Source organism: Oncorhynchus clarkii, chromosome 1 (genome assembly GCF_045791955.1).
Source record: "Oncorhynchus clarkii lewisi isolate Uvic-CL-2024 chromosome 1, UVic_Ocla_1.0, whole genome shotgun sequence".
NCBI classification, from domain to species: Eukaryota; Metazoa; Chordata; class Actinopteri; order Salmoniformes; family Salmonidae; genus Oncorhynchus; species Oncorhynchus clarkii.
Genome location: NC_092147.1, coordinates 16,951,144 through 16,975,038, shown reverse-complemented (window position 1 = coordinate 16,975,038; position 23,895 = coordinate 16,951,144). Strand labels below are relative to the sequence as shown.

The following is a 23,895-nucleotide window of genomic DNA, read 5'->3' as shown; positions in this document are numbered from 1 at the left end:
GGTTTCAGTCACTACACTAGTGGTGTGGTTGATTCATGTTCTGGTATGCACTGGGTTGGACACATACTCTGGGATATACTTTTCCTCTCGTACTGGGGAAGACTCACATTCTCATGTAGTGGTGTCATTGTGTTCTTGTTTCAATTAAGCTGTGCTCTGTGGCCTTGGTGACTTATCTGCAGAATGGAGAAGGAAGAACTGAAGATCGTGAATAAGGATGAGGAGGATGAGATGGTGTGTTTTCTTATTTTACCTCGAGTTCTTTCCCTCCCGCTCTTCTTTTCCCTCCCGCTCTTCCTACCCCTCCCGCTCTTCCTACCCCTCCCACTCTTCTTTTCCCTCCCACTCTTCTTTTCCCTCCCGCTCTTCCTACCCCTCCCGCTCTTCCTACCCCTCCCGCTCTTTTCCCTCCCGCTCTTCCTACCCCTCCCGCTCTTCTTTTCCCTCCCGCTCTTCCTACCCCTCCCGCTCTTCCTACCCCTCCCGCTCTTCTTTTCCCTCCCGCTCTTCTTTTCCCTCCCGCTCTTCTTTTCCCTCCCGCTCTTCTTTTCCCTCCCGCTCTTCTTTCCCCTCCCGCTCTTCTTTCCCCTCCCGCTCTTCTTTCCCCTCCCGCTCTTCTTTTCCCTCCCGCCCTTCTTTTCCCTCCCGCCCTTCTTTTCCCTCCCGCTCTTCCTACCCCTCCCGCTCTCTCGCAATTTCTTTCACGCTCTCTCGCTCTGAATTGCACATATGCCAACGCCTAATATTTTATTCAAATCAAATGGGATACGAACTCATGTTAAAACTTGACTCAAACTCCCCTGAGGACCCCATATGAACTGCCATTTTAACCGTCCCCTCTGGCCCCCGCTAGGAGCTCCAGGGGTACCGTGTGTGTCGGTGGCGTGTGGCAGTGGTGAGCCTGGGGGTGCTGTGTACAGGGGGTTTCCTCCTGCTGCTGCTCTACTGGATGCCAGAATGGTGTGTGAAGGCCACCTGCACCCGGACCACCGTCAGAGAGGCCGAAGTGGTGCTGCTCCAATCAACCGTAAGCCATTCTGAATATTTTCATAAGACTTCATTTTAAAGTAGACATATCAGCCACCAATTTGTAGTTCGTTAGTGTATTTTTAAGTATCTTATTAGCCATTTATTAGTCCTTAATTAAGTGTTGTCTTATTCAAACATAAGTCATGTGTTATTGGACAATCCTTAATAACCACACATCTCCACACCCATGAGCAAAAGTTTATAAGGATTTCCTGACACTGGATTTGTGTAGGTTCATGAAATACAGCCAACATTCAACAAAAAATGTGACGTAAACAATTAGCATCGAAACTTTCATGGTAATCACAATGGCCACTTTCAGGACACGCGTCACCATTCAGTACTTATTGGGAATCTTATCAATCATATTAATGTTCCTTCCTACTGTAGGATATGAGAGAAGTTGACTTAAGGTGTCAATCTGACTTTTTGCACCACCTGTACAAACACGTATAATGCATCAAAATCTAAATGTCCTTCGCTGAATCGTAGGCTCCTCACATACGAAGGAAATTTAGCTTCACTGTCCAAATACGTGAATACCAGAGAACCTGTCACCGCTGATGGTATGTGTGTGTCTCAGGATGACTTTAAGCGCTGGTTCCTGGCCAAGGTGCGTGTGATGCTGGCCCCTGGAAGAAACCCCTTTGACAGCCTGGAGACCCAGACCACTCCCCCCATGACCAATGGACACTCCCCCCACCCCTCGGACGGCTTCACCCAAGAGTTAATCAGGAAGTACGCAGAGTACCAACCCACTCAGGTAATACCATGCGATGGCACACACAATAACACACATCTGTCTTTTTGCTTTTTTTACTGGTTTCTTTCTCACATACGCTCACGCTCAAAAGTATACATCTTTATGGTCAATGAAATGGGGAGGGAAAAGCACAAATCAAAAAAGTTTCTGCCTTAGTTATTTTTGCTAACATTCTTATTTCTTTCTCCCTTCAGATTCGCTATTTTACACTCCATAGCACAAAGTACTACTGGAACGACGAGGTCCACAATTTTGAAGTATTAACGTAAGCAATTTAACAGACCATTATTATAGCCAGTGACCTGGATACTTTCCAAATGGTTTGTGTAATGCATGTCCAAGCAAATGTTCTAATGGAGGCCTCGTTTCCCTTCTTTCACTCACTCACACACACACACTCACAGGGGCCTGGAGGACCGGGAGGTGACCTGTTCCACCGTCCACTCAGAGCACAGCACGGGGCTCACCAGCAACCAGCAGGAGTACAGGTAACTTATACCAAACACCTTGTACAGAGTGGAAGGCCATGATGGTTTGAGCAATGTGATGTGTTGAGGTTAAATTCACCCCATAGGAATGCTTGGTTTTGGTGCATTAGCTAAGTCACTCAAAGGTGGTACTGGTACCTGCAAAATGTATATTGTTACTCTATTACACTTAACCCTGCCCTTCCTACGGTAGATTCATTACCCCCATCCCCCACTGCCAGACTTCACGGTTGAAAGCAGATACTGCAGGCCACAGCAGCCTCTCTGTCACCTTAGACGCCCAGACTTCCAAAGCCCTGACAACACCTTCTAATAGCCCTGTTGGGTGTCAGTCTGCTCAGAGCTGGCCTTCTGTTCCCCATGTGTCACTCACCCAGCATCTAGAGGGAGGGAGAGAGTGTGTTCATGTGTGTGACTCTGACCTACTTAATGTAGCACTGTCAGTGTCACACCTTATCAATGGTTTTATTAGACACATTGTGTCTGTGTGTGTGAGAGACGAACATTTGTTATAAAGTTGAATGAGTTGTTAGTTTGAACTGTAAATGTTAAACCTTTGTTCTCTCGTGCTTTCCCACAGGAGACTGTTTTTCGGAGTGAATGAAATTGCAGTGAAAGTGCCTTCAGTTTTCAAGCTTCTAATCAAAGAGGTATGAGAGGTTTTGGGTGTAAATGTGAATAAGGTGTTCATACCCAATTCTTAAAGGATGCTTGATTTTCTTACCAGAGCTCATTGATAACATAAGTCTATATGAATTATTTACATCCAAAGGTGCCTATCAAAATCAATAGCTAATTTAGCTGAGATAATGATCAAGATAATGAGCTCCTGTGCCTGGCATTTTAATGGGAAAGTTCTGTTGAATGGAAGCCAACTTGGCTTTAAGCTTTTTTTTCTGACCAGACAGATTTAGATTCTGAGTTATTGCAGGGAGGTTGTCTTTCGTCTAATGAGTGAACACTGTGAACAGGGCCAACAATGTCAGTAAAAACAGCATTTTCCACCTCCGCAGTTCCTCTCAGCTCCTTATTGTCTTTCTATTTCTCTGACGTCTCTCTCGCTCTCTTTGACCCCGCGGTCTCTGCGACAGTCTCCATGTCTCTGTGCTCTGTCTGTCTCCCTCACTCTGTCTGCTGCACTCTCTGTATAAAGAAACAAATTGAACCATATGTGTCAAGAGGTATTTCACATTTATACCCTTTTCCCACTATTGAGCCAAACATGACATATTATGGTTAGCCTGCTATAGGGCTTAATCAGGCATTATTCTAGTGAATGTCAAAGTGGATGTCTTGTTGCAGCTTGTTGTTTTGAAGAAGTTGTTTGACTTGCCTCTTTCTTTATTTCCCTCCTTTCCTTCCCTCCTGCAGGTCCTCAACCCTTTCTACATCTTCCAGCTCTTCAGTGTGATCCTGTGGAGCGCTGATGAGTACTACTACTATGCCGCAGCCATCGTCTTTATGTCGGTCATTTCCATAGCTACCTCGCTGTACACCATCAAAAAGGTATGTCTGTCCCCGCCCCTTGGTCTCCTCTTATTTCTTTACTTACCTACACACACACTTTTTTTTTCTCCGCACTATTGGTTAGAGCCTGTAAGTAAGCATTTCACTGTAAGGTCTATTCGGCGCACGTGACAAATAAACTTTGATTTTGATCTATCCCTTTTTGTCTGTCCTCTCTTTCTCAACCCCTCTCATCCCCAATCTTATTATTCCTTCCACAATTTGGAAAAATGTATTCAATAATCAAAAGGTGAGTCTGGGGCCTTTCTGAACTGGCTGGAACCAGGCTGAATTAGGCTCATCTGGACTAAAACAGACTTTAGCCCCCTCCCCACTCTAGGGCCCTGGGTTCACCCCCTTACAATCACACTGCATACAGTGCCTTGCGAAAGTATTCGGCCCCCTTGAACTTTGCGACCTTTTGCCACATTTCAGGCTTCAAACATAAAGATATAAAACTGTATTTTTTTGTGAAGAATCAACAACAAGTGGGACACAATCATGAAGTGGAATGACATTTATTGGATATTTCAAACTTTTTTAACAAATCAAAAACTGAAAAATTGGGCGTGCAAAATTATTCAGCCCCCTTAAGTTAATACTTTGTAGCGCCACCTTTTGCTGCGATTACAGCTGTAAGTCGCTTGGGGTATGTCTCTATCAGTTTTGCACATCGAAAGACTGAACATTTTTCCCATTCCTCCTTGCAAAACAGCTCGAGCTCAGTGAGGTTGGATGGAGAGCATTTGTGAACAGCAGTTTTCAGTTTTTTCCACAGATTCTCGATTGGATTCAGGTCTGGACTTTGACTTGGCCATTCTAACACCTGGATATGTTTATTTTTGAACCATTCCATTGTAGATTTTGCTTTATGTTTTGGATCATTGTCTTGTTGGAAGAATAATCTCCATCCCAGTCTCAGGTCTTTTGCAGACTCCATCAGGTTTTCTTCCAGAATGGTCCTGTATTTGGCTCCATCCATCTTCCCATCAATTTTAACCGTCTTCCCTGTCCCTGCTGAAGAAAAGCAGGCCCAAACCATGATGCTGCCACCACCATGTTTGACAGTGGGGATGGTGTGTTCAGTGTGATGAGCTGTGTTGCTTTTACGCCAAACATAACCTTTTTGCATTGTTGCCAAAAAGTTCAATTTTGGTTTCATCTGACCAGAGCACCTTCTTCCACATGTTTGGTGTGTCTCCCAGGTGGCTTGTGGCAAACTTTAAACAACACTTTTTATGGATATCTTTAAGAAATGGCTTTCTTCTTGCCACTCTTCCATAAAGGCCAGATTTGTGCAATATACGACTGATTGTTGTCCTATGGACAAAGTCTCCCACCTCAGCTGTAGATCTCTGTAGTTTATCCAGAGTGATCATGGGCCTCTTTGCTGCATCTCTGATCAGTCTTCTCCTCGTATGAGCTGAAAGTTTAGAGGGACGGCCAGGTCTTGGTAGATTTGCAGTGGTCTGATACTCCTTCCATTTCAATATTATCGCTTGCACAGTGCTCCTTGGGATGTTTAAAGCTTGGGAAATCTTTTTGTATCCAAATCCGGCTTTAAACTTCTTCACAACAGTATCTCGGACCTGCCTGGTGTGTTCCTTGTTCTTCATGATGCTCTCTGGCTTTTGACGGACCTCTGAGACTATCACAGTGCAGGTGCATTTATACGGAGACTTGATTACACACAGGTGGATTGTATTTATCATCATTAGTCATTTAGGTCAACATTGGATCATTCAGAGATCCTCACTGAACTTCTGGAGAGAGTTTGCTGCACTGAAAGTAAAGGGGCTGAATAATTTTGCACGCCCAATTTTTCAGTTTTTGAATTGTTAAAAAAGTTTGAAATATCCAATAAATGTCGTTCCACTTCATGATTGTGTCCCACTTGTTGTTGATTCTTCACAAAAACATACAGTTTTATATCTTTATGTTTGAAGCCTGAAATGTGGCAAAAGGTCGCAAAGTTCAAGGGGGCCGAACACTTTCGCAAGGCACTGTAAGTAGAGAGATGGAAGGAGGTGAAGGGGTGGAGGCTTCACCTGGGCCCCTAGGTTTACACAAAGAAGGAGATCGCCCCCTTAGAATCACACAGCATATGGAAGAGGGCGATAAAGAGAGAGGTTGGATGGATGGGGAGGGGGCAGCAAAGTCTTCTCTGGGAATTTCAAGGGACATTGAGAATCTATTAACTGTTTTTGTAGCACCTGATGTGTGGTTATGCTTATTGGCTGTTCTCTCCTTTTCAGCAATACGTCACGCTTCATGACATGGTGTCAGCACACAGTATTGTCCGAGTTTCAGTCTGCAGAGCCAGCAACGGTTTGTCTAATATAACTCACTAAGATTTCATGCACTTTGACTAGTGTTCAATTCACCAGTAGAACGGCACACTTATCCGTGTGTGTGTGTGTGTGCGCTCCCACAGCGGGCTCAGGCTGTGCATGTGATGCCTCAGCATTTTCCCCCTGCTGCCCAGATGGGTGTGAGTAATGAGAGATGTTCCGAACAAGACTGGGGCTCTGACGCACAGAATACCTCTTTTATCCTCTTCCCTTCCTTCCACTCCTCTCTCCCTCTGTACTTTCCCTGCATTCCCCTCCTCTCTCCACACCTGCTCTCCCCTCTGTTGAATCCTAATAGACATCGAGGAGGCCCTGTCCACTGACCTGGTGCCCGGCGACGTCATGGTCATCCCTAGCAATGGGACCATTATGCCCTGCGACGCGGTGCTGATCAGCGGCACCTGCATCGTCAACGAGAGCATGCTGACAGGTGAGACTTGGAGATTCTGCCTTCTCGCTCTCTCACTGCTGGTCACTTGCCAAATACACAATTCTAAAATATATTTATTTGACACAACACTACACTCTGTAAATACCTGGCTCTTCCCCTTCCCCCAAGGCGAGAGTGTGCCAGTCACCAAGACCAACCTCCCCAACCCAGGCGAAGGGGACAAGGAGGGTGACGCAGCTTACAGCATGGAGGAGCACAAGAGACACACCCTCTTCTGTGGCACGCACGTCATACAGACCCGCTTCTACTCAGGGGAGCTGGTCAAGGCAGTGGTGGTCCGCACAGGTTAGCCGTCTGTGTGTCCGTTCGTGTCCTCAGTCACAGCACACACAGTATGCCTTTTCAAATTGTTGTACGATCATGATCTGATTTTGGATAATAAAATAAGGAGTGTTTACCATATTCTGAATGTAGCTCCTCCTCCATCCCCCCCAGGTTTCAGCACAGCTAAGGGCCAACTTGTGCGCTCCATCCTGTACCCCAAGCCCACCGACTTCAAGCTGTACCGCGACGCCTACCTCTTCCTGCTGTGCCTGGTGGCTATAGCTGGCATCGGCTTTGTCTACTCCATCGTCCTCAGCATCATGAACAATGTACTGGGCCACACAGTACACTATACTCTGGCTGGGCTGGGAGTGGGAGGGACAGTGACTAGTCCTATAGAGGCTGTAGAAGGTTTCTAGGTCACAGTGGACTATTATGGCTAGTTAGCTTCACGACCAATTCAATCCCTACAGTAACCCCTGCTGTATTGTCATTTTTTCCCTTGTCTACTGTACCCCAGGTGCCAGCCAAGACCATCATCATTGAGTCCCTGGACATCATCACCATCACTGTGCCCCCCGCGCTGCCCGCTGCCATGACGGCGGGCATCGTGTACGCCCAGCGCCGCCTCAAACGCATCGGCATCTTCTGCATCAGCCCCCAGAGGATCAACATCTGTGGCCAGCTCAACCTTGTCTGCTTCGACAAGGTGGACACACACACGCACACACACACACATTGGTAGAGGAGAGGCTGTGCTGGGGAAACTAGTCGTGGTGTGGTGATCCGGTATGGTAATCGCCCTGCTCAACAGTTAGTGCTATATATCTCCCCTATTCACTTTGTGCCTCTGTCTTCAGACAGGTACACTCACAGAGGATGGATTAGACCTGTGGGGAGTCCAGAGAGTGGAGAAGGGGACTTTCCACCTGTCAGAGGAGAATGCCTACAAGGACACTCTGGTTAAGTCCCAGTTTGTAGCCTGCATGGCCACCTGCCACTCTCTTACCAATATCGATGGCAAGCTGTCCGGAGACCCTCTGGATCTGAAGATGTTCGAGGCCACAGGCTGGGTGAGTGACTGAAACTTTACCCTTAATCTCTAACCTGTGTGTCCTTCACTCTTTCTTTACCCAAACAATGTGTTTCATGCTCAGAAATGTTGACTCAAAAAATATGTTGCTTTGAGAGATTTTCCGGCTTCTATTTTCAGACAGATATTTGCTTCTCCCTGACTTTCAATGTTGTTCCGATCACACTTATGGTATCCATTTTGAGATGCTGGTCAGCTGAAATCTTGACTTTCGATGCTGCTTAGATTTTCTAATGTTGACTCCTCTCCGTGTCAGATCCTGGAGGAGGCCACTGAGGAGGAGACATCCCTCCACAACCGTATCATGCCCACCGTGGTGCGGCCCCCCAAGCAACTGATGCCCCCCGAGCCCGTCATGTCACCTGAACAGGACATGGTGCGAACAGGTTACCCTTCCTGAGAGCAAGGCTCAGTGCTGCCCCCAATGTACACACACCCTCAGCATTGATCATGTCTCCCTCATCACATGTTGATTTGGTCTGTTGCTGTTAGCTCTTGGTCATGTGTAAACGTTCAAGTTCATGTTAATCATAGTTCTGAATGGTATCTGGGTTTTCTATGTTCACATTCTATGTTCCTCTCGCATTCTTTGAAATGCACTGTTTGACTGTACGTTCACTCTATGTTCTTGTCTTTCACATTGTAGGAGCTGTATGACTTGTCGGTAAGTAGTGCAATCTCAAGTTTTGAATATTTATTGTACCTTTACGTAGAGGTGAAAGATCTGGAGGTTAAAGGTCATTCTGTGTTGTGTCCTCATGCAGTCGGCCTATGAGATTGGTATCGTGCGTCAGTTCCCCTTCTCCTCGGCGCTGCAGAGGATGTGTGTGGTGGCCCGTCTGCTGGGGGAGAAGCGCATGGATGCCTACCTCAAGGGGGCGCCAGAGGTGGTGGCCAGCCTCTGCAAGAAAGACACTGGTTGGTCTCTTAACTGTTTACTCTGAATTTGCCTATACACTTTGCAGACGCTCCTATTGAGAAAAAGTTACGGTCAGTATAGTAATGAACGCATGCTCTGCTACTGAATTGTTAGTCCCTTGGTCTAACCAAGTGAGATAATTGACTGCTTTGATGTCAACGGTGTAGTGGCATGATCAAAGACCAGCAGTTTCAAAAGTTTACTGCCTGGAATCTTGTCTTTTCCTTCATTTCCAAGAAGTTTCTGAACCCATCTCTCACTCTCTCTCACACACACAAACAATGTCTATTTAAGGGCTATATTGGCATGGGAAACCAATGTTTACTTTGCCAAAGCAAGTGAAATGGATAATAAACTATAAAACATTTACTGGGAACATTACACTTACACAAGTTCCAAAAGAATAGTAATTTCAAAGTCATATGTCTAAACTCAGCAAAAAAAGAAATGTCCCCTGTCAACTGCGTTTATTTTCAGCAAACTTAACATGTGTAAATATTTGTTTGAACATAACAAGATTCAACAACTGATACAAACTGAACAAGTTCCACAGAAATGTGACTAACAGAAATGTAATAATGTGTCCCTGAACAAAGGGGGGGGTCAAAATCAAAAGTAACAGTCAGTATCTGGTGTGGCCACCAGCTGCATTAAGTACTGTAGTGCGTCTCCTCCTCATGGACTGCATCAGATTTGCCAGTTCTTGCTGTGAGATGTTACCCCACTCTTCCACCAAGGCACCTGCAAGTTCCCAGACATTGCTGGGGGGAATGGCCCTAGCCCTCACCCTCCGATCCAACAGGTCCCAGACGTGCTCAAAGAGATCCGGGCTCTTCACTGGCCATGGCAGAACACAAACATTCCTCTCTTGCAGGAAATCACGCACAGAACGAGCAGTATGACTGGTGGCATTGTCATGCTGGAGGGTCATGTCAGGATGAGCCTGCAGGAAGGCTACCACATGAGGGAGAAGGACGTCTTCCCTGTAATGCACAGCGTTGAGATTACCTGCAATGACAACAAGCTCAGTCCGATGATGCTGTGACACACCGCTCCAGACCATGACGGACCCTCCACCTCCAAATCGATCCCGCTCCAGAGTACAGGCCTCGGTGTTATGCTCATTCCTTCGACGATAAACGCGAATCCGACCATTACCTTAGGTGAGACAAAACCGCAACTCGTCAGTGAAGAGCACTTTTTACCAGTCTTGTCTGGTCCAGCAACAGTGGGTTTGTGCCCATAGGCAACGTTGTTGCCGGTGATGTCTGGTGAGGACCTGCCTTACAACAGGCCTACAAGCCCTCAGTCCAGCCTCTCAGCCTATTGCGGACAGTCTGAGCACTGATTGAGGGATTGTGCGTTCCTGGTATAACTCGGGCAGTTGTTGCCATCCTGTACCTGTCCCGCAGGTGTGATGTTCGGATGTACTGATCCTGTGCTGGTGTTACACGTAATCTGCCACTGCGAGGACGATCAGCTGTCCGTATTGTCTCTCTTAGGCATCTCACAGTACGAACATTGCAATTTATTGCCCTGGCCACATCTGCAGTCCTCATGCCTCCTAGCAGCATGCCTAAGGCACGTTCTCGCAGATGAGCAGAGACCCTGGGCATCTTTCTTTTGGTGTTTTCCTCCGTAGAAAGGCCTCTTTCGTGTCCTAAGTTTTCATAAATGTGACCTTGAATGCCTACTGTCTGTAAGCTGTTAGTGTCTTAACGACCGGTCCACAGGTGCATGTTCATTAATTGTTTATGGTTCTCTGAACAAGCATGGGAAACCGTGTTTAAACCCTTTACAATGAAGATCTGGATTTTTACTAATTATCTTTGAAAGACAGGGTCCTGAAAAAGGGACATTTTCTTTTTTTTGCTGAGTTTATACAGTGTTGTAATGATGTGCAAATACATAACATGAATAAACATAAATATAGGTTGTGTTTACAATGGTTTTTGTTCTTCACTGGTTGCCCTTTTTCTTGTGGCAGCAGGTCACAAATGTGCTGTGATGGCACACTGGTATTTCACCCAATAGATATGGGAGTTTATCAAAATTGGATTTGTTCTTTAATTCTTTGTGGGTCTGTGTAATCTGAGGGAAATATGTGTCTCTAATATTGTCATACATTGGCTGGAGGTTAGGAAGTGTAGCTCAGTTTCCACCTCATTTTGTGGGCAGTGTGCACATAGACCTGGCTCTCAAGAGAAGACAGGCTGCCTTCGGCGGCCTTTCTCAATAGCAAGGCTATGCTCACTGACTCTGTACATAGTCAAAGCTTTCCTTAAGTTTGGGTCAGTCACAGTGGTCAGGTATTCTGCCACTGTGTACTCTCTGTTTAGGGCCAAATAGCATTCTAGTTTGCTCTGTTTTTCCAATGTGTCAAGTAATTATCTTTTTGTTTTCTCATGATTTGGTTGGGTCTAATTCTCCCGTCTGTGTCCGTCTGTCTGTGTCCCCCTGTCTGTGTCCCCCTGTCTGTGTCCCCCTGTCTGTGTCCCCCTGTCTGTGTCCGTCTCTCTCCGTCTGTGTCCGTCTCTCTCCGTCTGTGTCCGTCTCTCTCCGTCTGTGTCCGTCTCTTTCCGTCTGTTCGTCTCTCTCCGTCTGTGTGTGTCTCTCTCTCTCCGTCTGTGTCTCTCTCTCGCCGTCTGTGTCTCTCTCTCTCCGTCTGTGTCTCTCTCTCTCCGTCTGTGTCTCTCTCTCTCCGTCTGTGTATCTCTCTCTCCGTCTGTGTATCTCTCTCTCCGTCTGTGTCTCTCTCTCTCTCCGTCTGTGTGTCTCTCTCTCCGTCTGTGTGTCTCTCTCTCGGTCTGTGTCTCTCTCTCCGTCTGTGTGTCTCTCTCTCCGTCTGTGTGTCTCTCTCTCCGTCTGTGTCTCTCTCTCTCTTTGTCTGTGTGTCTCGCTGTCTCTCTCTGTGTGTGTGTGTGTGTGTAGTTCCAGAAGACTTTGCAGAGGTTCTGGAGGACTACACCAAGCAGGGCTTCCGGGTCATCGCCCTGGCCCACCGCCGCCTCGAGTCCAAACTCACCTGGCACAAAGTACAGAACGTCAACAGGGATCAGATGGAGGCCAACATGGAGTTCCTGGGGCTGATCATCATGCAGAACAAGCTGAAGGCTGAGACCTCCGGGGTACTGCAGGACCTCCGCAGGGCACACATCCGCACCGTCATGGTCACTGGTGAGAAAGCTGGCACACCAACATGTTTAACATATAAACAGACATTCAGTAACACACTAAATCTATCCTTCCTTCCTGCAGTAGACTTGACTTTTTGTTGTCGTTTTCAAAGTTTGATGGAGGTATTCCTGGAATCCTGACGAATATAGTTCTGGGTCTTGCAGCTTAACGGGCAGAAAGCTCCAAAGTCCAGCCTGTCCCTCTTTTTTTTTTCTCTCTCTCTTTCTCTCGCTCGCTCGCGCTCTCTCTCTGTCGCTTTCAGCAGTGTAAATGTAATCAAACTATCAGATAGAATTTCAGCGCCCGCAAAGTCCTTTCATGCAGGTCGCTGGTCCAGAGCCAGTACCCGCAGGCCACCCGATCCCACTCACAACCCCTACCCAGGTTTGGAGTGTCACAATGGGGAGAGCGCCAGGACAATACCCCCATCTCACACTCGAGAATAGAATGAAGTCCCCTCTTAGGAAGTTATTTGTTTGGAATTCCCCCTCATGGTTTTGAATAGGTTTGTGCTTAAGGGCAACATACACGGAGTATACCCAACATTAGGAACACCTTCATAATATTGAGTTGCATCCCTTCCCAATGACATCAATAAGGGATCATAGTTTTCACCTGAATTAATCTGGTCAGTCTGTCATGGAAAGTGTGTTTTAATGTTTTGTATACTCAATGTAAAACATCTCTCCTCCAGGTGACAACATGTTAACGGCCATCTCGGTGGCTAGGGACTGTGGCATGATTCCCCCTCAGGACCAGGTCATCATCGCCGACGCGCTGCCCCCTAAAGATGGCCAGGCGGCCAAGATCACTTGGCGCTATGCAGACAACCCCAGCAAACATGTGGGCAAAGCACCACGCCTGGAGGTGAGGGACCCCTGGTGGTGGGTGTGGCTCATTACAGCTCAGACAGACACACACACACACACACACACACACACAAATGTACACACACACTGATCCCCCTTAGATCCATGCAGGAAAACATCAGAACTCAGAAATTGCCCAACACGCAGCAGGAATGGATGAAAGAATGTGTGTGTTCTGTGTTCCAGACACTGGCATACAGAGGTCACACCGCCAGCCAGTCATTGTGTCAGATTGTGTCTAGATGCTATCAGGGATATGTATATTTAGTGGCATACCTCGAGGTCTCCACGTCAGTTTATATGGAAACTGAAGTTGTTCGTCTCTATCTTGAACGATTGTTAATCTACAAAGGCCATGTTGTACCATTCAATCATTTACAAGATGTCATTCTTCCCTTGCTCACCTGCACCTGCTTTTCCCTGCCCCTTCCTGTCCCAACAGGATGTACAGATCAATCTAGAGGATGTGCATCACACTCACAAGCCTCAGGACCAGTACCACTTTGCTATGAGTGGCAAGTCCTTTGCTGTCATCACCGAGCACTTTCAGGACCTGCTGCAAAAGGTACACCACCCCTCCATTCCCCTATAAACGCATAGCTACTGCTGTTGTGATTTGGTTGTGTCTAATGCATTGTTGTTGACCTATGGTGTAGTTGGTGCTGCATGGCACCGTGTTTGCCAGAATGGCCCCCGACCAGAAGACCGAGCTCATTGAGGCACTGCAGAGTGTGGAGTGAGTAGAAACCCTGTTGACTCAGTTCACCCTCTTCATAGATCTTTTCAAATATTTAAAAAACATTTCATGAATTACATTTACAACAGTCAAATGATCTTCTCTTTCCCCATCTGCAGTTATTTTGTGGGCATGTGTGGAGACGGTGCAAACGATTGTGGTGTAAGTACAGACTCTTTGAACGCATGCAAATAGAAGTAAAGACACTGTCATTCCTTTAAATGTTCTTGTTTCTGACAACGTTCTACCGTCTCCTCCACCCTCGCTCTCCAGGCTTTGAAGAGGGCTCACGGTGGGATCTCTCTCTCTGAGCTGGAGGCCTCTGTAGCCTCTCCCTTCACTTCCAGGACACCCAACATCTCCTGTGTGCCTAGCCTCATCAGGTAGGCCTGCCCTGGGCCTCGAGCACCACAATACTACCCTACACCATCAGCTGAACATGGCTAACAAACTAACACCATCCTACTACCAAGCTTCCAGGCTAATCAGTCAGCCTTATGAACTTGCATACTGACTCACTCGTTTGCGCCGCAATAAAAAACGACTCTTTCTCCACAGAGAAGGGCGAGCGGCTCTCATCACCTCCTTCTGTGTGTTCAAGTTCATGGCCCTCTACAGCATCATCCAGTACATCAGTGTCACCCTGCTCTACTCTGTGAGTACAGTACCCCTCCTTTAGTCTCTGCACTCCTGTCAGGAGAATACCTCAGAGATCCTATTAAATATGTCATTCTATGGATATTACTCTCTGGTGTATACAGTAGCTGACCTCTGACCTTCTCTCTCTAACCCTGTCAGATCCTCAGTAACCTGGGAGACTTCCAGTTCCTCTTCATCGACATCGCAATCATCCTCCTCGTAGTCTTCACCAGTAAGTAAACAACACCAGTTAGATGGAGCGTTATGTTATTGCAAAATTCCCTTTTTTGATGCTGCAGACATTACTTGTTTGATCTAGTACCAACTTTCTATCTTCTGGTTCCTTACTTCTCTTTTTCTCTCCCACCTTCTCTGTCCAGTGTCTCTGAACCCAGCGTGGAAGGAGCTGGTGTCGAGGCGTCCCCCCTCAGGTCTGATCTCAGGCCCTCTGCTGTTTTCCGTGCTGACTCAGATCCTCATCTGTCTGGGCTTCCAGACCATTGCCTTCCTCTGGGTCCGACACCAGGCCTGGTACCACATCTGGACGCCACAGTCCGAGTGAGTCCAAGTTCAACCCCCACAATAACTACTGGACCTATCAAAACACACTATTTGGAGGATAGCTGTATCAGTCTAAAATCACCAATAAGACACCTGTAACAAAACACCAATGGACCAATGAGACAACTGTACCAGACCCAAAACAAACCAATAACCAACTGTAAACACAGTAACATTAGCCGTGATTGTCTTCCTGTATGTCATTACCTCAAAGAGTAGGGACGTCGCCAGTAAGCTTTTGACTTGTAAAGCTGCTTCCTGCTAAACATCTGTGTGTTTGCCCTGTGTGTCTCCTCTCCCAGTGCCTGCAACTCGTCCCTCCGTGCCAACTTGGGACCAGAACACAACTCCTCAGAGGAGAGGGACGACCACAACATCAAGAACTACGAGAACACCTCCCTGTTCTACGTCTCCTCCTTCCAGTACCTCATCGTGGCCATCGTCTTCTCCAAGGGGAAGCCCTTCAGACAGCCCAGCTACAAAAACTGTGAGGATCACTACTTACACCAATGTTCCCACATACCTACCTGAAAATCAGATAAAGGTTTAAGTTTTGGTTCTAAAATCAGTTGACGGTTTGAGATTTGTTGAAAGTGCAACATTGGGGGGAGTGTCTTTTGCTGTGTGACTGACATGTTGGTTTTATCGTCTCTCTTCTGTCTCTGCAGGGCCTTTTGTGGTGTCATGTATTGGCCTGTACATATTTATGTTCTTCATCATGTTTTACCCTGTGTCTGCTATCGATGAATTCCTAGAGGTGAGTGGACGTCAACCATGAGAGACACGCTTTATACAGATATTAGCCTCAAGCTTTGGTTGAATTGAGTCCTACAATAGTGACATTGTGAATTAACATGGCACTGCTCCACTGTCTGTTAAATGTACTCTTGTGAATCTGTTTCTCTTTTTTATATTTTTTATATAGATTGTGTGTGTTCCGTTTGAATGGAGAATCACTCTGTTCTTCATCATCATAGTCAATGCAGCCGTGTCTGTATTGGTGGAGGTAAGACACACACACTAACGCATGAACATCAAAGTGAGATGTGCGCTGTCCATTTTGCATTATTCTGAGCTCTCTTTACACCATATTACATAGGTAATTTTCTCATGTACAATTTTTGTTTTGTCATGCAATGTTTTCATTAGTGGCACTTAGGTTCAGTCAGGTGGTGCTGGATTGTGTGTTGACTGTGGCCTACTGACCGACTGGAGAGTGACTGTGGCCTACTGACTGACTGGAGAGTGACTGTGGCCTACTGACTGACTGGAGAGTGACTGTGGCCTACTGACTGACTGGAGAGTGACTGTGGCCTACTGACTGACTGGAGAGTGACTGTGGCCTACTGACTGACTGGAGAGTGACTGTGGCCTACTGACTGACTGGAGAGTGACTGTGGCCTACTGACTGACTGGAGAGTGACTGTGGCCTACTGACTGACTGGAGAGTGACTGTGGCCTACTGACTGACTGGAGAGTGACTGTGGCCTACTGACTGACTGGAGAGTGACTGTGGCCTACTGACTGACTGGAGAGTGACTGTGGCCTACTGACTGACTGGAGAGTGACTGTGGCCTACTGACTGACTGGAGAGTGACTGTGGCCTACTGACTGACTGGAGAGTGACTGTGGCCTACTGACTGACTGGAGAGTGACTGTGGCCTACTGACCGACTGGAGAGTGACTGTGGCCTACTGACTGACTGGAGAGTGACTGTGGCCTACTGACTGACTGGAGAGTGACTGTGGCCTACTGACTGACTGGAGAGTGACTGTGGCCTACTGACTGACTGGAGAGTGACTGTGGCCTACTGACTGACTGGAGAGTGACTGTGGCCTACTGACTGACTGGAGAGTGACTGTGGCCTACTGACTGACTGGAGAGTGACTGTGGCCTACTGACTGACTGGAGAGTGACTGTGGCCTACTGACTGACTGGAGAGTGACTGTGGCCTACTGACTGACTGGAGAGTGACTGTGGCCTACTGACCGACTGGAGAGTGACTGTCGCAGAATATTAACAGATGAAGCTGAGGGCTGAGCCAATGTCTGTCTGACATACCATTTGACTACCTTTTCATTATGAAAAAGCCAGACATTCTTCATTGTCTTTCATTGATGTAACACAATGGAACTCAACCTTTTAGCGGACACACACACACAATTTCTCGCAAAAAACATTCCTTACCCCAGGACTTCAACGGGTGACTATCTAGGAACATAAGGAACACTCCATTTCTGCCTAGATTTGACATTCATTGACGGGATATACAAAAACAGGCGTAACGTTTTGGCTTAATCGCCTTCATCGCATAATTCCTACCTGTAAATACAGTGCCTTGCGAAAGTATTCGGCCCCCTTGAACTTTGCAACCTTTTGCCACATTTCAGGCTTCAAACATAAAGATATAAAACTGTATTTTTTTGTGAAGAATCAACAACAAGTGGGACACAATCATGAAGTGGAACGACATTTATTGGATATTTCAAACTTTTTTAACAATTCAAAAACTGAAAAATTGGGCGTGCTGCAGAGATCTACAGCTGAGGTGGGAGACTCTGTCCATAGGACAACAATCAGTCGTATATTGCACAAATCTGGCCTTTATGGAAGAGTGGCAAGAAGAAAGCCATTTCTTAAAGATATCCATAAAAAGTGTCGTTTAAAGTTTGCCACAAGCCACCTGGGAGACACACCAAACATGTGAAAGAAGGTGCTCTGGTCAGATGAAACCAAAATTGAACTTTTTGGCAACAATGCAAAACGTTATGTTCGGCGTAAAAGCAACACAGCTGAACACACCATCCCCACTGTCAAACATGGTGGTGGCAGCATCATGGTTTGGGCCTGCTTTTCTTCAGCAGGGACAGGGAAGATGGTTAACATTGATGGGAAGATGGATGGAGACAAATACAGGACCATTCTGGAAGAAAACCTGATGGAATCTGCAAAAGACCTGAGACTGGGACGGAGATTTGTCTTCCAACAAGACAATGATCCAAAACATAAAGCAAAATCTACAATGGAATGGTTCAAAAATAAACATATCCAGGTGTTAGAATGGCCAAGTCAAAGTCCGGACCTGAATCCAATCGAGAATCTGTGGAAAGAACTGAAAACTGCTGTTCACAAATGCTCTCCATCCAACCTCACTGAGCTCGAGCTGTTTTGCAAGGAGGAATGGGAAAAAATGTCAGTCTCTCGATGTGGAAAATTGATAGAGACATACCCCAAGCGACTTACAGCTGTAATCGCAGCAAAAGGTGGCGCTACAAAGTATTAACTTTAGGGGGCTGAATAATTTTGCACGCCCAATTTTTCAGTTTCAGTGATTTGTTAAAAAAGTTTGAAATATCCAATAAATGTCGTTCCACTTCATGATTGTGTCCCACTTGTTGTTGATTCTTCACAAAAAAATACAATTTTATATCTTTATGTTTGAAGCCTGAAATGTGGCAAAAGGTTGCAAATTTCAAGGGGGCCGAATACTTTCGCAAGGCACTGTACAACCTGCAATCACCACAGTGACTGCCATACTGTAGTCCACTCATTCAACCTAATGGGTGGTTGGTTACACACCTAGTTCCTTTTCTCTCTCAATCTCCAGGTGTCAGAAAATGATGACCTAAAGATTTGTGGCCCAATGATAATGGCTCACCAGTGATTTACTATTAGAAAATGTCCCTGGCTTACCCTGCACAGTAGAGCAGTAGCACTACAGTGCCTTCAGGAAGTATTCACGCCCCTTGACCTTTTCCACGTTGTTACAGTCTGAATTTAAAATGGAGAAGAAAACATTTCACTGGCCTACACACAATAGCCCATAACGTCAAAGTGGCATTATGTTTATTTTGACTAATTAATACAAAATGAAAAGCTGAAATGTCTTGAGTCAATAAGTATTCAACCTCTTTGTTATGGCAAGCCTAAATAAGTTCAGGAGTACAAATGTGCTTAATAAGTGCATGGACTCACTGTGTGTAGTACTTGTGTTAATATGATTTGTTAATGACTACCCCACACATACAGTTTATCTGTAAGGTCCCTTAGTCGAGCAGTGAATTTCAAACACTGATTCAACCACAGTTTTCCAATGTCTTGCTAAGAAGGGCACCTATTAGTTGATGGGTAAAAATACAAAAATGCAGTTACGGGGGGGGGGGGAATTAAACTGCTCAGGGATTTCACCATTAGGCCAATGGTCACTTTAAAACAGTTTGCATTTAATGGCTGTGATAGGAGAAAATTGAGGATGGATCAACATTTTATTTACACCACAATACTAACCTATTTGCAAGAGTGAAAAGGAAGGAATATTCCAAAACATTCATCCTGTTTTCAACAAGGCACTAAAGTAATACTGCAAAAAATGAGGCAAAGATATTCACTTTTGGTCTTGAATGCAAAATGTTGTGTTTGGGGCAAACTAATACTCTCCATATTTCCAATGCATCTTGTGGGTATACTTGTAATCATTAAGGACTGGAGTAAAAGAAGAAAAAGTCCAAAAACCCGGAATGGAGCTAAGCACAGGCAAAAACCTGGTTGTCTGCTTTCCACCAGACACTGGGATATGAATTCACCTTTCAGCAGAACAATAACCTAAAACACAAGGCCAAATCTACACTGGGGATGCTTACCAAGAAGACAGGGAATGTTCCTGAGTGGCCGCGTTAGTTTTGACTTAAATTTGCTTGACAATCTATGGCTAGACTTGAAAATAGTTGTCTAGCAATGATCAGCAACAATTTGAGAACTTGAAGAATTTAGAAAATTCTGTGGGCAAATATTGTACAATCCAGGTGTGCACAGCTCTTAGACTTACCCAGAAATACTCACAGATGTAATCACTGTCAAAGGGGATTGACTCAAGGGTGTGAATACTTAAGTAAAATAGATATTTCTGTATGTCTTTTTCAATAAATGTGCAACATTTTCTGAAAACATGTTTTTACTTTGGTACTGTGTGTAGATGGGTGAGGGGAAAAAACATTTGTAACGCAGGCTGTAATGCAAAAAAATGTGGAATAAGTCCAGGGGTATGAATACTTTCAGAAGACACTATTACTGTGCTGCTCTTATCCCTCCTCTTGAGCCTCACAAGCCCAAGAACAGCTTAGCAGTGACAAGATGGTGCTCTCCCCAAAGCTGCCAACCTCTCACTCCCCAACCAATGACACTCAATGGATAATCACCAGCAACGGATCTGTCACAAAACAAAATCACCACAACAAATTCCAAAAAGCACCGTTCTTCTGTTGTAGATGAAGTTAACACTCTCTCACTTTATTTGTTTTCATTTATTTTGAGAGAACTCCTTTTGCCTATCATCACGACTAAGGCACAGCCCTGAAATCACCCTAAATGTCCTTTCAATAGTTTGACTATTCAAAAAAAATTAACGTACAAAATCTTCTTGAGAGACGCTGTGTGATCAAGTAGCCACTCTACTCTTTGTAATTCTTTCCTGCCCACTGCACCTATTATTCCATAGACCCTCGTCCTTGACGTCGTCTTATGGAAGCTTGTCTTCAGCCGAGACAAGCAGGGCGGCTATGGCACCACCCATGCCGCTCCAACAACACAGGTTGGGAAATCTGACGCTCCTCCTCTCTTCCACCGTCGCTTTTCACCTCCCCCTGTGCCCCCCCTCTTCTTTCGTTCTTTCCTTCTTTCTATATACCCTCCCCAGACCTTGCATGTGCAGACCTGATTGTGCTCTGGCCCCTCTTCTGCCCCCTGGTGGGTCTCCTGTGTTATTACTCTCCTCTGGGAACAAGATTGCCCCAGTCTTCCCTCCTATCTAAAGCTCCAGCAGTAGTACAGATATTGCTCCAGTAAGCTCCCCCTGTTGCATGTACCTCACAGCTTTCCTGTAAGCCGCTATAAGAGTGGATATAGCATGACCTAGATCAGGTATGTATACACTGCAGGTTAGCTGGTATGTCCCACACATGGTCACTCTTAGCCTCCTTCATATGTAGCAGGTAAAATGGGCTCCCATTTCCAATTGCAAATAGTCACAATTACCTTTTTTTCTGAACCGCAGCATCTTAGCTTGTCTGCTTGTTTTGAGGTAATTCTCTGGCAGAAAAACTTCAAACCCCAAAACGTATTGCAATGCTGGACGTTAATTTGAATGGCCTAAGAACATTTTCTGTTGAGGGGAAAGTTCCCCAGGAAATTATTTAATTGTCTCAATTATTAACCATTATAAAACAATGTGCATTCTGCAATAAAGTGAACCAATCTGAATCCCATCGCTACCTTCTTTTGGTTATATAGTGCATGTGGTGACATAAGCATGTGATGTCATTCTGTCTAAAGGCATGAAAAGAAAAATCTATAATTTAAAGGGATCAATTGGAAAGAGAATGAGTGGGGAATATTCATTGTTTTCTTTGCCGTTTCCTTTGCCCTTTTCTCATTGTTGTTATCGTGCTGTTTCCAGGGGGGCATCGACCTCTGGGGAGCCAAGTGTCTGTCATGGCTGTGCTGCCGCCGGAGGAAGGTACCCAAGGCGCGCTACATGCACCTGGCCCAGGAGCTTAGCGTGGACCCCGACTGGCCCCCCAAACCCACCACCACCACCGAGGCCAAGCACCCACTGCCCGGCAACCCCCCTGAAAATGGCTCCTCCTACCAGATAATGGCCGACTCCTAGCACCCCCCCGCCCCACTCTTGGCTAAAGCAAAAACACACACTCCCGACCAAAAGGACAAAAAGAAACAGTGGTCTATGGACAGAACAAGGCGAAAGATGGGGCGATGATAGAAAAGGATTTTGGGGTGAAGAAATGGTAGTGTGGATCTCTCCATGCTCTTTGCTGCTCAGATCCAGCACACTGTTCAGACCCTGGCTGGTCTACATAACCCTCACCAACCAAACCCCTCAACCTGCCACCACCCCCTGGTATACAATGGTTTGTCTACTACACAAATACACCCCCAGTATGGTCTACTCTATATCCACCCCGCCTTCAGCAGGTCTACCTGCAGTCCAAGAGTCCATGTTGTCCACAGGCTGGGTCCTGTGGCAGAGTCAGACCCCTGTGTCATTATTATGAGTTTAATCATTGCCTCACTGCTTTTTAACCCTTGCAGAACTATGCAGCGAACTGACGAAACTCCAATTGTAGTCTTAAAACGGTAATGATTTTTACAATTGTAATTGGTGTTGCCGTGATTCCTCCATGAGCTCCAGACCTTCTCGCATTTTTGCTTTTGTTTGTAAGCAGAAACCAGCCATCTCCACTAACATGGTTATCATACAGGGGACTTGAAGCATGGATGTGCATGAACCCAGCTCCATTTAGCCATTGTTATATGGTGGTTGGAATACTACTGCTTACCTAACAGTACTGTAGTATTAATATTGCTGAACAGGGACCAGAACCTTTTTGTATTATGAAACTAGGCATAACAAGAGGCAGTATGCAAACGGCTTGGAATCACAGGTAGCAGCAACCCACCCCCCTGCATGTAGAAACCATCCAAAGGCAAATATACTTGCAAAATCATGTCAAACTGGCCTCACATGGGATAGCGTTGCTCCACATAGAGAAGGTCTGTCTTTAAAAAAGAAAAAAAATGATATGATAATGGTGAAAGGCGACGCATTGTGAAATTCATTACCTAGCCGTTTGCGTGCGCTCTCTCCATACAACCATGCAACTGGCAAGATACTGTACTACCAATGTATACTCCACTAAAGCCATGGTAGCATGAATGTATTGTATTAGCATTGCTCACTGCACAGTCAAAAGAGAAATCAAAGGGCTTAAAACTCATTGTCCATCAGAGGAGGCTGCTGTGTAGAGATATAGGATGACGTGCTCATTGTAATGGCTGGAATGGAGGAATTAATTTCATTCCAACCATTACAAGTCCGTCCTCCTATATCTCCGCCCACTAGCCACCATTGTTATCCAAATTCTCAAAGATACAATACACACTCTGTCACTGTATATATTTTCTCAACAGTTTATTTCATAACAGAAAATGTACATTGTGCATTGCTGTCCAGCCTCATGATGTGTTGTACATGTCATATTTTCTGCCAGTCAGTCATAAGCCAGTCTTTCTCCTCATAGTAGCAGGTCGTCACATATCGTCAGAGATCCTAGTTTGTGTTCATCTGATGTAAATATTTTATTTGATGACATTCCAAATGTGTGTCAGAATTGCCGGAAACACAATACTGAGAGGTATCGCTAAGAATGCAAGTTCAAATCTTTAAATATGATGTATTTACTTGGTGTTAAAGGTCCAATGCAGCTGTTTTTATCTCAATATCAAATCATTTCTGGGTAACAATTAAGTACCTGACTAACCAGGTTTACATCCAACCTTTTTATGCGAGTAAAGTACATGTCGGATAAAAAATGTCATGACAGGCCTGATGGAAACCATTTTTTCCGGTAAACTTTCCAAAACAAAATCCACTAGACAAGGTGGGATCTTTTTGTCAGTAAAAATAATTATGCGGGGGAAAAAGTAATGCTTTTATGATATAGTAACTATCATATCGAAGTGAACTTGGAGTCACGCGATGACGTGTAAGTCCTCCCACTAATACTCATCAGGAAAGCATACAGTTTATGTTACAGATCTAAATAATTGATGATGAACTTCAAAGGGTGGTGAAAGTGCAAGTAGATGCGCTTAATTCTTTCCAGTAAAATTGAGGGTCTTATTTTGGTGACACAATAATTCATCCTTGGCTGCAGTTTGACAAATAAAAATAGTCTTGCTCTTTTGTCCATAATAATAATATCATGTAGGCTACATGTGAGCTCTAAGCAAAAATGGCTTCTTAGCAAATAGCAATTTTGCTGGGAGTGGTCTGAGTGGAGCAGGGAAACTGAGAATGAGCTATTATTGGCAGAGGTTTTGACCTCTTTCTTATTGATCTATTAACAAATTTACCACCTGGTGGAGTCACCAGGCAGAGCAAAACTCCACTCCAACAGCTCTTACACTAAGTGGTTATCATTTTCACAAGTTCACAGTATTATTCCAACATCAGTGTGAAAATATAAAACACAGA

The 23,895-nt window shown here is 45.4% G+C and overlaps 1 protein-coding gene across 1 annotated transcript in view; it reads left to right on the top strand.

The window, feature by feature from the left end:
• Window positions 1-23,236, top strand: part of LOC139373079 (polyamine-transporting ATPase 13A3-like) — a 55,662-nt gene extending 32,426 nt beyond the window's left edge. The window contains exons 2-31 of the mRNA XM_071113206.1: window positions 150-234; window positions 854-1,027; window positions 1,613-1,792; window positions 1,987-2,057; window positions 2,197-2,280; window positions 2,861-2,930; window positions 3,652-3,786; window positions 6,042-6,114; window positions 6,436-6,567; window positions 6,697-6,873; window positions 7,024-7,181; window positions 7,373-7,561; window positions 7,713-7,925; window positions 8,202-8,321; window positions 8,592-8,609; window positions 8,710-8,863; window positions 11,796-12,041; window positions 12,736-12,908; window positions 13,353-13,475; window positions 13,567-13,646; window positions 13,766-13,808; window positions 13,920-14,029; window positions 14,205-14,301; window positions 14,445-14,517; window positions 14,666-14,843; window positions 15,149-15,333; window positions 15,515-15,603; window positions 15,772-15,852; window positions 20,341-20,433; window positions 21,298-23,236. Coding sequence (XP_070969307.1) covers window positions 184-234; window positions 854-1,027; window positions 1,613-1,792; window positions 1,987-2,057; window positions 2,197-2,280; window positions 2,861-2,930; window positions 3,652-3,786; window positions 6,042-6,114; window positions 6,436-6,567; window positions 6,697-6,873; window positions 7,024-7,181; window positions 7,373-7,561; window positions 7,713-7,925; window positions 8,202-8,321; window positions 8,592-8,609; window positions 8,710-8,863; window positions 11,796-12,041; window positions 12,736-12,908; window positions 13,353-13,475; window positions 13,567-13,646; window positions 13,766-13,808; window positions 13,920-14,029; window positions 14,205-14,301; window positions 14,445-14,517; window positions 14,666-14,843; window positions 15,149-15,333; window positions 15,515-15,603; window positions 15,772-15,852; window positions 20,341-20,433; window positions 21,298-21,510 — 3,783 coding nt within the window. The 5' untranslated portion in view covers window positions 150-183 and the 3' untranslated portion in view covers window positions 21,511-23,236. The remainder of the gene's footprint in view (window positions 1-149; window positions 235-853; window positions 1,028-1,612; window positions 1,793-1,986; window positions 2,058-2,196; window positions 2,281-2,860; window positions 2,931-3,651; window positions 3,787-6,041; window positions 6,115-6,435; window positions 6,568-6,696; window positions 6,874-7,023; window positions 7,182-7,372; window positions 7,562-7,712; window positions 7,926-8,201; window positions 8,322-8,591; window positions 8,610-8,709; window positions 8,864-11,795; window positions 12,042-12,735; window positions 12,909-13,352; window positions 13,476-13,566; window positions 13,647-13,765; window positions 13,809-13,919; window positions 14,030-14,204; window positions 14,302-14,444; window positions 14,518-14,665; window positions 14,844-15,148; window positions 15,334-15,514; window positions 15,604-15,771; window positions 15,853-20,340; window positions 20,434-21,297) is intronic.
• Window positions 23,237-23,895: the final 659 nt, after the last annotated feature.